Source organism: Littorina saxatilis, linkage group LG9 (assembly GCF_037325665.1).
Source record: "Littorina saxatilis isolate snail1 linkage group LG9, US_GU_Lsax_2.0, whole genome shotgun sequence".
In the NCBI taxonomy this organism is placed as follows: domain Eukaryota; kingdom Metazoa; phylum Mollusca; class Gastropoda; order Littorinimorpha; family Littorinidae; genus Littorina; species Littorina saxatilis.
The window spans coordinates 13,923,773-13,936,430 of NC_090253.1; the positions used below are offsets into that span (position 1 = coordinate 13,923,773).

Below are 12,658 nucleotides of genomic sequence, written 5' to 3' on the forward strand. Positions count from 1 at the left end.
TGGGACGGGGCAGCAAGGGAGCGTGTCCAACGCCAAGGACTGGGTGTGGATTGGCCGCGCCACCCTGGAGCGGAACAACGCTCACAACACCCGCTGCTCTCACACCCTCATGCCTGAGGAGGATTTCAACGGCAACCAGATGCTGGTGCACCCTCCTTCCTCTGGCTCGGGTTCGAACCCTAGCTCTGCTCCCAACAGCAACCGCAACAGCACGGTGTCCACTTACGAGGGGTCGGAGTGTAGCATTCGCATCACGTCCAATCCCTTGCGCGACAGTGCAGGAGACATTGGTTTTAACGAGGCCGAGTGGGACTACGAAAAGCTGGGCATGACCTACGAACAGCTGATGGATTATTTTGAAAACCTGAAAGAGTCCTCGGCCTGATCACATACACTATTGTTTCGTTGTGAAGCAACATTTCGTCAAAGTGGACTTGCTTTGCTTGTCTTGATCTGTGAAGACATTTCATGAAGGTGAATACCTCTCAAGTTGTGAAAAAACCCTGTTCATTGAAATGAAAACTTGGACAAGCTCTTGGTCCCATGAGGCACCTAGCCCAGACTGAGTAGTGAAGAGACATTTCACTGTGACTAAGGGCACTTCTTCTCTGAACTTAATTTTGAGACTAAGCAGGGGAACCAGTGGTTTATGAATAAATTCGGTCAGTTGCGTTTATGTCTTTCTTGGATTATGCATGGGATCACATTTTTCGTTGCTTTCTTTTGACAGAGAACTGTGCTATGAACATTTCAGCTTAGAAAGAAAGAAAAAAAAGATGTTGCCTATCACCTTGAAACGAACAAAACAAAATAAAAAGCAGTCTTGCTCTTTGAGTATTGACTGATCAGTTGATTTCACAGCCAGTGATCTTTGGAGATGGTGATTTAATTCTCAGTGGCTGGAATTTTTCAGAGGTGCTGAAGTGGAGATAATGAGAAATTAGTGACTTTTGCTGGCATCCAAAAGCACAGTGAGACTGAGAAAAGCTCACCTGAAGTTTGAAGATCATTTCGTGCAACTTGTGTGACCTCCCCTAGTAGAACAGCACAGTAGATCTGCAAGATGGCTTTTCGTACTGGAAAATGTTAGCAGTTATTTGATTGATTCCTCATTGTCTTCTACTTCCTTTTTTTTTTATTGTCGTGTGACATACGTTTAGGGTTTAAAAATCAAAATCTACAGGACTCACCCACCTTTTCAAAACCAAGCATTGAGGTGCTTGTTTCGAAACGAGAGCAGTGCATGTGTGAACTGGAACACTGTTTGAAACACCAACAGAAGTGGAAAGCTTTATATGTTTTAAAACAAAGAGCGCTGGACATAGAATAACCGAGAACAAAATCTGTGCCACTGCCAGGAATTTAGAATGACTTAGCTGTTCACATCGGATCACAGCGGTAGGTGTGTGTATTTGTTGTGTTTGCACTGCACCCTTCAGCTGCTACTTTTCTTTTTCACGTTGACGGAATGGCAGTGTTGAATCTTGTCAAGGTTTTTGTTGTGATGGATTTAAAACGAAACATTGTTGGTTTGTGACGTAATGCACTTATGCATGTGGTCTTGTCGTATACACATGAGAGACTCACCGCACTTAATGAAATGGTAAAACGAACAGGGTCTTTTTTCTCTCGCTTTGGCAGTTAATTTATTATTGATATCGTAAGTGTGCTTTTTATATCATGGTTATTCACTTAACTAGTATCAGGGTCTATAAACGTCGAAGTGTACCGGTATGTTTTGATTCTGCATCAGTATGTGAAATCTTGCAGGTCAGGGCAAAAGCATGATGCACTTACCCCATTTGTTCATCAACAGTCCTGATTTTTTTTTTTTTTTTTTTTTGGGGGGGGGGGGTGGGGGTGTGTGTGTGTGGTCTTCTTTCTATGTTAAACAAGAAAGTTTTTTATGTCAGTAACTTGAGTTAAAGTGAAACTGAAGTCAGTTTACATTTAGTTTTGTTGTTGTTGTTGTTGTTGTTGTTGCAGGTACTGAAACTTTTTTTTAAACTAAGTTAAAACAAAATGTATGAAGTACAAGAAAATAGCTTGAGACATTTCTCTTTGTTTTGCAAGGTTTAGTCTATTGTAAAATTGTGTTTTGTTCAGTATTGCATGCATGAAAAAGTAGGTGGGTTTTTAACAAACTTGATTTGATACTACGCACTGCGTGTTTACTTTGAAATGAATGGTTATGTGCTTTAGTGTAAACATTATTAGACCACTGTCAGGTATAAAGTGACACAACTCTGAATTTTATGAGATATTAGAAACATCATACAAAATGTGCACGCAGACCTGTGCAACAAAAAGGAGGTACTTGTTATAACCTGAGATACATTTTTGGCAGGTTTTACAGCACATTGAATAAGTTGTATTATACTGAGTACAATAACAGGGTGTAAATTTGTACATGATGTATACTGTATCTCGATGGGTACCAACTGTACATATGAACCTGATCCCCTGCCCCTGTAGTTTGTTTTTTCTCAGTTTTGCTTGTGTTTGCCAATCAAAGGTGCTGAATTATTTGTATTTTATTCTAGATTTGTACACTGTGTTATAAGCAGTGAAAGGTGTATCCAATATCATTTACATATTCATCTGTATAGTGTTAGAAATGTCTTGTTTGTTTTTCTCCCACTAGAAGATCTGATCAAGTTGTGTACATATTAACCTCATGTGTGGCTTTGTCGTTTTTGTCAAGTGCATTTATTAATTATTTTGCAGTTTATGAAATATTGTTTCTTTTTTTGTTAAAACTTTCGGCATGGAAGTGAAGCAGGGTTTACAGTATACAGATTATTTACTAATTTAGTTTTAACGTACAACTATCTAGTGGACATTATCAACCTGCAACATTTCAGGCAGAGTTTATGGATTTATTTAATATCAGTAAGCAACATTAGTGTTATCTTTTTTTTTTACTTGTAAATTTTGTTCAGCCAAAAGGCGTAAACAGAAGAAGAAAGAAAAACCACCAGCATATTTTGTGCAGTTTACTTTCCACTCTACTTTTCCATTTAGAAAGTTGTAGCAGTTAAAAGACACATTAATAAAATTGGTTTATATATGAATGGAACACTTACACTGCAGCAAAGAGTTTTAGAATTGTTGTCCTTGCAGCGCAGGGTTATGTCAAAATCAAAATCAGAAACACAATACCCAAGATGGGCATCTTGTGATCTTGTTAAAAATAAATTGTTATTTCTTATTGAATGCTTCTTTTTCCTTGCCAGTTGTTGGTCTTACGTTGAAAGAGAAACAAGTCACAGTATTGCTAAAATTACACTAACAACATTTGGTCCAAAGTACACAGCATACACCCACAAGGGGAAAGAGAGGGAGTGTGGGTGTGGGAGGCACAATGCATGAAATACAGGTATGTCCAGGTTGTATTAGCCTTTATTCATTGTTTGTGATGTAATCAAAATACATGTTTTTCAGTGTACGTTAACTCATTACAGAGAGAACATGTGTTGTATTGTTGTACTAAGTGTTGTGTACCCTGTTCAATACCAAAGGAAACACGATGAAAGCTAGTCCTCCCAGCTTAACCAACTCTGTGTAGCCTGCAAGCTTTGGTAGATTTAGCAAAGTAAGATATCATTTAGACCACACTGAAAATTGGTTCTTGTCTGGAGAACCAAGAATTTGTTGTTTTTTAATGATTTATGGTAAACTGTAAACATTATTTACCTTGTGAGGAAAAAAAAAGTACGGTAAAACAAGTTTCACTTAAAATGAGAGTTAGTTTCATTTAGGCCTCTTATTACTTACCTTGTGCGAAAATGTAAACACAGTTTCACTGAAAATGTGAGTTGTTTGTTTCATTCGCGCCTCTTATTTCGTAAGTTAGTTAAAGACTGGCTTGACAAAAGCCCTGCTCTCTGTTATCTTGTGTTGTGGGCACTTACCTACCTTTGTTTTAAATCAGATCAAATCAAAACAAATTAACTTTATCATGTCAAATGTGAGACATTTCTTGGCCTTACATGTCTTGGGATTGAACACAGTCCTTTTTTCTGCATCTCTTTATGATTTAATTTGTTGAAATGTGACCCTCCACCACGGAATGAGTTGCATGTCACCTTTGCAGGATTTTCATATATTTGCATTTTTGTACAGAGTTTTTAGTGCTCTATCTAGTGGTGAAAACCGTCGTAGAAAAGAGCGAAAACCTTTTGAATTATAAGCCTGTGACAAAGGTGACCCTCACACTGTTACCACAGTCCCCCCCGGACTTATATTAAGCCTAGCGCAGAACCGAGGTGACATGCGACTCATTCCGTGGTGAAGGGTCACAAATTTCTAAGGCCTAAAAAAAAAATAGGTGTGGTTACGGTAACCCGACCTACCCTATTTTTAGGGGCCGATCCTATAACTTTTTATTACATTTGTCAAGCGCTTAGAGCAAGCCTTTTTAACGAAAGTTTTTGATTTAGCGCTATATAAATGTTCTTATTATTATTATTATTATTGTCAAAAAAAAAAAAAAAAAAAAACCAGTGCAAAAAACGCAATGAAAGCGAAAGCGCCCGAGTCGCACACTTATTTACCTGTCAAGTAGGTTTAATTTGTACACATTAGAAAAAAATGTAAAAAAAAAAAAAAAAAAGTGATTGCCTACCTACCTACCCTATTTTTTTTGGCTATGTTACCGTAACCACACCTATTTTTTTTTTTGGCCTAAGTGTAAGGTTGCATGCTTCTCCTAGCAGCAGAGGGTGTCGTCAGCGTGACATGGTGTGTAGTTGATCTTGTTGGGAGGACTGGGACTTTGATTGTGAGTTTTAAGGACAGCTGTGTTTCTGCTTTCTATCTGAAGCCCTGTTTGTGTTGGGTTTTCATTTTAGAGTTGTAGAGATCGTCGCGCATTGTGAAAAAAATATATGTGGTTGTGTTCTGATGTGATGCTTTGATTTCTTCTACGAAGTGTTCACCGCTCTTTGACACCTGTTGATGTAAACTTTGTTCATGATACATGTGATTGTTTAATGTCTTTTAGGTAGCATTGCACAATTTAAAATGCATTTGTAACTAGCATGTTTGGAATGAATAAATGTGTGTGTGTGTGTGTATGTGTGTGTGTGTGTGTGTGATTGAGAGAAAGAGAGAGAGAGGTTTTACTTTCATTTTGTTGATGTTGATTCTACCAGGGTGTATTCCTTGTAGCTGTTGTAATACATAAGTGACTGGATTTTTTTGGGTATTAATTCTGATTTATTTTCATTTAGTCAACCTTTTTTTTTTAGCAGTTTTTCCCGTTGACGGTGAAGACGTAGTTAAGTCTCAATAAAAGAATAAAGACCTTCATTGAGCTCAACGTGGGTTTTTTCCGTCTGACTCGTGGGTATATTGACAGCTAGAGAAGGCAATAGGAAAGAAATGTATTATGACAGTTCAGGCATTGTTAAGATTATCAACCTTTGTGGGACTGAGGCAAAAGATCTTTTTTTCTCTCTCATTCGGAACCAGTATTTGACTTTGAATTGTCTGATTTTTTCATGCCTTTCATTCTTCATTACACCTCCCGCGGGTGAGGGGGAAGAATTTACCCGATGCTCCCCAACATGTCGTAAGAGGCAACTAACGGATTCTGTTTCTCCTTTTACCCTTGTTAAGTGTTTCTTGTATAGAATATAGTCAATGTTTGTAAAGATTTTAGTCAAGCAGTATGTAAGAAATGTTAAGTCCTTTGTACTGGAAACTTGCATTCTCCCAGTAAGGTCATATATTGTACTACGTTGCAAGCCCCTGGAGCAATTTTTTGATTAGTGCTTTTGTGAACAAGAAACAATTAACAAGTGGCTCTATCCCATCTCCCCCCTTTCCCCGTCGCGATATAACCTTGAACGGTTGAAAACGACGTTAAACACCAAATAAAGAAAGAATTCTTCATTACATCATTAAGGTAGGTTTTTAACTTTTCTTTTGTATTTCAATTCATTTCACAGCTGTTTGCGAACAAAGCATGTACTTGTGTATTCTCTCCCACCATGGTTCCCCTATGAAGCATTCATTGTTTCTTGTTTATACTTTTTGTTTTGTTTTGTGCAAATGATATTTTGTAGTCACTGGATGCGAGTTTCTGTGATAGCTATGTCAGTGACAGGGTGTCTTTGTCACCAAATTATGCTGCTGCTTTCAGTTTATGTTCATGCATTGTTTTCCTTCTGTTACGTCTATGCATTTTTGGTTTGTTTTACGAAACTTACTACACAAACATGAAATTATTTTCCTTTTCTCCCTCTGTCTTCTCTTACGCTTGTTTTCCGCTGTGAAAGTTATTTTCTTCTCTCCTCTTACATTTTTGTGTTATTGAGGAGTCTGTTTTAACATTGACAAATTGTCAGGAGAAAACTGAACAGCCTGTATTCTTCTCTTTGTATGTGTCGTTCTTAATGTCAATCATCCATTACCTGTTGTCTGTGTGCTTCTGAATGTTACGCATGACCACAGTTGGGTGTCACCAAATCTTATTCGTTTGGTTTATTTTCCGGGCATAAACTTTTGCCTAACATTGTGAAGAAAATGTTTTAGTATGGCACTAAAATATGGCTGTAGATGTGAATGTTCCCTCCTTTTCCTGTCTATCCCCCCCCCCCCCCCCCCCCCCCACTCTTCTTCAACCAGCGTAGGTAAATGCTGGTAGAATGACAAAACCAGTACAGAATGGTCACATGTCAAATTGTGGATGTACAAATCTGCATTTAGCCTGTGGACAAGTTTTGTCTATGAAATAAACATAGAAAACTTTAGTGAAAGATTTGGTTTTGCTTTGTGAGAGAGAGAGAGAGAGAGAGAGAGAGAGAGAGAGAGAGAGAGAGAGAGAGAGAGAGAGAGAGAGAGAGAGAGAGAGAGAGAGAGAGAGAGAGAGAGAGAGAGAGAGAGAGAGAGAGAGAGAACGAACATTTAAATATATTTATACATGTATACATTGTGTGAAAATGTGCAGCAATGTGTGTATATTCCCCTTCTCATCCACCTACTCTCCCTAACCCCTCACACACCGCCCACACACTACGTTATTGTAGGCTACTTATAGACCACCTACGTGTACCTTCATAACAGTATTTGGTTTAAACTAATATGAGTTGAAAGCACACTCACCTGCATGCACATACAACAGACACACTAACCTATACAAGTTTTTGTTTTGTTTTCTTAACAAAATTTATGATGCAGAAAAAAAACAGAAAAACAAATTGGTATAGAATAAATTGGTTGTACAAACATATTCAAACAACACACCACAATAATGCACACACCCGCAATGTAAAATCCGTTGGCTGTGTAAACTCATCAAACGCAAACCGTAAATGTGTAGCAATGTTTATTTATGTAGGTAAACACATGATGATGAGTGAACATGTATTAGACTTATGTGGTTTTTGCTTGTATAATCATAATCAAAATGAAAATAAGCAAACAAATCACATGCCAAATTGTCTAAGTACATTTAAATATGGGGATAGGAATCATTTAGATGTTGTACAGTAGCCATATAATACATCATAGCTCGAAACTCTCGTCGCGAAAGGTCAACACTGCTGGCAGGAGACCCATCACCCTTACTGGACATTTTATCGCATTGCATGAAAACGGTTGCACAGAATCAAGTAATTTTTGTGGTCACAAGTCTTCCCAAAACTGCTCTTTGATGTAATGAAAAAAGCAAAGTAGTGACTTCATTCGTTTGCCCAGGTTGCAAAATATAATGAGTCCCCCTCGTATTTGAACAAGAATTGTTGATGCGGCGAGTTTGTTAATGTGTGACTTGTTTTTGTTGGGCATGTGTGTGTCCCGTGATGTTTCTTTAAAAAATTAGATCACCAAAGTGCGGCCTCAAGTTTTGCAAAAAGCAAGATAATTATGACGTCTTAGATGTTTTTTAAATGTCTTAGACATTTTCAGACGTTTTAGATGTTTTTTGATTATGACGTCTTAGACAAAGTCACTCAGTCAAATACGTGGACAAGATTTTAAAAAAACCAATAAGTCGGGATAGTATCTGGAAGAACTCACATGTTAAGTTTCAAATACGTCCTTAAATATTCAGAACTATAAGTGTTTCAAAAAAAAAAAATTCAAGTATTATAGGAATGAAGACATTGAATACACTTTTCGTGAAAAATATTCAAGCAGAAATGAGACTTTTACAGTTTTCTTCGAAATGGAAATATTCAAGTATCAAATGAAAGCCAATGGAGACCTAACAAACTAAAACAAAAACAAACAAGTCGCATAAGTCGAAAATACAACATTTAGTCAAGCTGCTGAACTTACAGAATGAAACTGACTTGACTTGACTTATTCCTGTAGACTCCCTGTGGAGCATAGGGCCGCAACAACTCCTCGCCAACGCACCCGGTTCTGGGCAGCTCCTTTCAGTCGGGGCCATGTCAGTCCACCGCTCGTGGCAAAGGCAGTGAAATTGACAAGAAGAGCGGGGTAGTAGTTGCGCTGAGAAGGATAGCACGCTTTTCTGTACCTCTCTTCGTTTTAACTTTCTGAGCATGTTTTTAATCCAAACATATCATATCTATATGTTTTTGGAATCGGGAACCGACAAGGAATAAGATGAAAGTGTTTTTAAATTGAGTTCAAAAATTTAATTTTGATCATAATTTTTATATTTTTAATTTTCAGAGCTTGTTTTTAATCCAAATATAACATATTTATATGTTTTTGGAATCAGAAAATGATGAAGAATAAGATGAACGTAAATTTGGATCGTTTTATAAAAAAAATTATTTTTTTACAATTTTCAGATTTTTAATGACCAAAGTCATTAATTAATTTTTAAGCCACCAAGCTGAAATGCAATACCGAAGTCCGGGCTTCGTCGAAGATTACTTGACCAAAATTTCAACCAATTTGGTTGAAAAATGAGGGCGTGACAGTGCCGCCTCAACTTTCACGAAAAGCCGGATATGACGTCATCAAAGACATTTATCGAAAAAATGAAAAAAACGTTCGGGGATTTCATACCCAGGAACTCTCATGTCAAATTTCATAAAGATCGGTCCAGTAGTTTAGTCTGAATCGCTCTACACACACACACAGACACACACACACACGCACGCACGCACGCACATACACCACGACCCTCGTTTCGATTCCCCCTCTACGTTAAAACATTTAGTCAAAACGTGACTAAAATAAAAAGTAGGCTACAACAGAGAAAGAAAGAGTAAGACTGACTGAGACACACACACACACATGCACACACACACACACACTCACGCACACACACACTCACGCACACACACATACACACACACATACACACACACACACACACACACACACACACACACACACACTCACACATACTGGTACAAACCATTTTTAGCACCAATCATATTATCCCGCCAATTGCTGACGTCTTTTTACCGCAAAGTTCTTTGAAGACTCATTCACTTACAACTTGAATGTCTTTTCCCCCAAACGATACGAAACATTACCCTTGAGGGCGGTCCGACTAAACTACGCGCCAGCACGCGCTAGCACGCGCTAGCACGCGCCAGCACGCGCCAGCTTGAACCATAGCACTTATATACTTTATTTTTATATTTCTAGTTAGTTCATCGTCCATTCTCACATAATACAAAATTTCAAACTTCAATGATAAAAAATACGGAAGTTATGACGAGTTTAAGGAGAGCTAATGCACTACTCTCAAATCCGACGATTGTCGGACATGGAGCCACGGCCTTAGCTAGGATAGCTCTCCAATAACGCGTCTTAGCTATCGTAAATTTTATCACTGAAGTTTGAAATTTTGTATAATGTAAGAACTGACGATGGAATGACTAGAAACATATAGATAAATTATATAACAGCTATGAATCTCAGTAGCGTCCACTTAAATTTGGTAGCGCGCAGTTTTAGTCCGGATTTTGTCGGATTTGAGAGTAGCGCATTAGCTCGCCTAAAACCCGTCATAACTACTGAAATGTTCAACACTCAAGCTTGAAATTTTGTATTATGTAAGCATGGACAATTAACTATATAGACTATAAAAATAAATTATGTAAGTGTTATGGATCACCGGGTAGCGTCTACTTCAAAGTGGTAGCTTGCAGGCTGTTTGGTCAATGGCGGAAATCGTCGGATTTGAGAGTAGTGCATTAGCTCTCCTTAAACTCGTCATAACTTCCGTATTTTTCATCATTGAAGTTTGAAATTTTGTATTATGTGAGAATGGACGATGAACTAACTAGAAATATAAAAATAAAGTATATAAGTGCTATGGTTCAAGCTGGCGCGTGCTGGCGCCTAGTTTGAAGTAGACCGTCGCTACCCAGTGATCCATAACACTTACATAATTTATTTTTATAGTCTATATAGTTCATTGTCCATGCTTACATAATACAAAATTTCAAGCTTGAGTGTTGAACATTTCAGTAGTTATGACGTGTTTTAGTCGAGCTAATGCGCTACTCTCAAATCCGACAAAATCCGGCAGTGACTAAAACTGCGCACTACCAATTTTAAGTGGACGCTACTGAGATTCATAGCTGTTATATGATTTATCTGTATGTTTCTAGTCATTCCATCGTCAATTCTTACATTATACAAAATTTCACACTTCAGTGATTAAAAACAATGTCGGATACGGAGTCATTCGTTCGAACACAGTCAGTCGGATGCAGAGCCACTCATTCCTCTGTGTGTGTGTGTGATCCATAGCACTTACATACTTTATTTTTTATATTTTTTGTTAGATCATCGTCCATTCTCACATAATACAAAATGTCAATTTTCAATGATGAAAATTACGGAAGTTATGACAAAACTTCGACATTGACTGAATACAGACATTAATGCATACCAACTGCACAACCACTTTGAAGCAGGCACTGCCTTGACCTGTATCATTTATGTTACTTTATTCTTTAATTATACACAATTTCAGCTCCATAAATCAAAATGGTGATGGTTGTGTTGGATGATAGCAGAACTGCTAGGATAGTCTCAACTTCAAAGAACTTAGGACCAGCATTAGTTATACAACACGAAGCCGGTGGCGATCTGTCGGCAACTATTTTCAGTGAAGTATTTGAGCAGCAACAATGGAAAGATACGTCAGTCATGTATTTGCCATTATGTCAAAGAAGGGCGTTGTTGGTTGTTTTTTTTCGTCGGAAAGGGTTTGAAGTTTTTGAGCATAATTATTATTATTATTTTATCATTATTATTATTGTTATTATTATTATTATTATTATTAATATTATTATCATTATCACTATTATTCTCATTACTAATGCACATTAAGTGCGCTCACCCCCCCCCCTCCTCCTCCCCCCCCCAAAAAAAAATCTTTGTTTTCTCCCTCTTGTCTCTGTACCTGTGTCCTTTTTATCTTTCACCATCTCTCACAAATAACACCAACCACACCCCACCCACACCCCCCCCACCCCCCACACACACACACAAACACACACACATCTCCTCTCTCTCTTCTGGTCTAGTTACTGTGCCGACTGTGTGTATGTCTTCGGTGTTATCTTCGTGGGTTTCTTTGTACGTCTCGTTCTTAACCCTTCATCGAACGATGCACTGTATGTAAGTGCCGTCCTCACAAAGAGGATTTCTAACCTGCAACTCATCGAAATCGTATCCTAGTCACTCTTCTTTACATCTACACCAAGATAAAGGGAGGTAAAGCTAGCTAACAAACAAACAACTGTTCCTGCACTTTTTGATTGTTTTGTCATGCTATACAACTTATTTTAATTTTTTTTTAATCATTTTTTTAAATTAATTTTACTAGAACGGTAGCATATCAACAACATTCGGCTTAAAAAGGCTTGTTCATCCTGTGAGGACGCAACTGACTTCAAGTTTGTCCAAATAAATACATGCTGAAAAGTATGTTGTTTCTTTGCCCTGTGAAGTAATGAACATGTCCATTGTTCTGTGCTGCAAAGTGCAGAATGTCATTTAATTTTAACTTTGATATGCTTAACTCGGAACATGGCGATATGCTCATTTGCACCTCGTGTCCATGGGTGTATCGTCGGGGCTTCCATCCCCAACGGCGAGCGGGTCCCCAGGTGGTGGATAGGGGAACGGCCCCAGGGGGGTCAGCTGCGAATCAGAATAAGCAGCCAAACGGGTAGCGTTCACACACACACACACACACACCGTGGCACACAGAGGAATGACTGGCTCCGCATCCGACTGACTGTTGGAACGAATGACTCCGTATCCGACATTGTCGGACATGGAGCCACGGCCTTAGGATAGCTCTCCTATAACGCGTCTTAGCACTTATATACTTGATTTTTATATTTCTAGTTAGTTCATCGTCAGTTCTTACATTATACAAAATTTCAAACTTCAGTGATAAAATTTACGATAGCTAAGACGCGTTATACGAGAGCTATCCAAAGGCCGTGGCTCCATGTCCGACAATCGTCGGATTTGAGAGTAGTGCATTAGCTCTCCTTAAACTCGTCATAACTTCCGTATTTTTTATCATTGAAGTTTGAAATTTTGTATTATGTGAGAATGGACGATGAACTAACTAGAAATATAAAAATAAAGTATATAAGTGCTATGGTTCAAGCTGGCGCGTGCTGGCGCGTGCTAGCGCGTGCTAGCGCGTGCTGGCGCGTAGTTTAGGCGGACCCCTTGAGGGGAAGTAACT

The 12,658-nt window shown here is 38.3% G+C and overlaps 1 protein-coding gene across 1 annotated transcript in view; it reads left to right on the forward strand.

Annotated features, from left to right (window-relative positions):
- LOC138975347 (transmembrane protein 132C-like) overlaps positions 1 to 6,758 on the forward strand; it is a 45,829-nt gene extending 39,071 nt beyond the window's left edge. Inside the window, exon 9 of the mRNA XM_070348012.1 lies at positions 1 to 6,758. This exon is cut by the window's left edge and continues 707 nt beyond it. Within this exon, the coding sequence (XP_070204113.1) occupies positions 1 to 385 (385 nt within the window). The 3' untranslated portion in view covers positions 386 to 6,758.
- Positions 6,759 to 12,658: the final 5,900 nt, after the last annotated feature.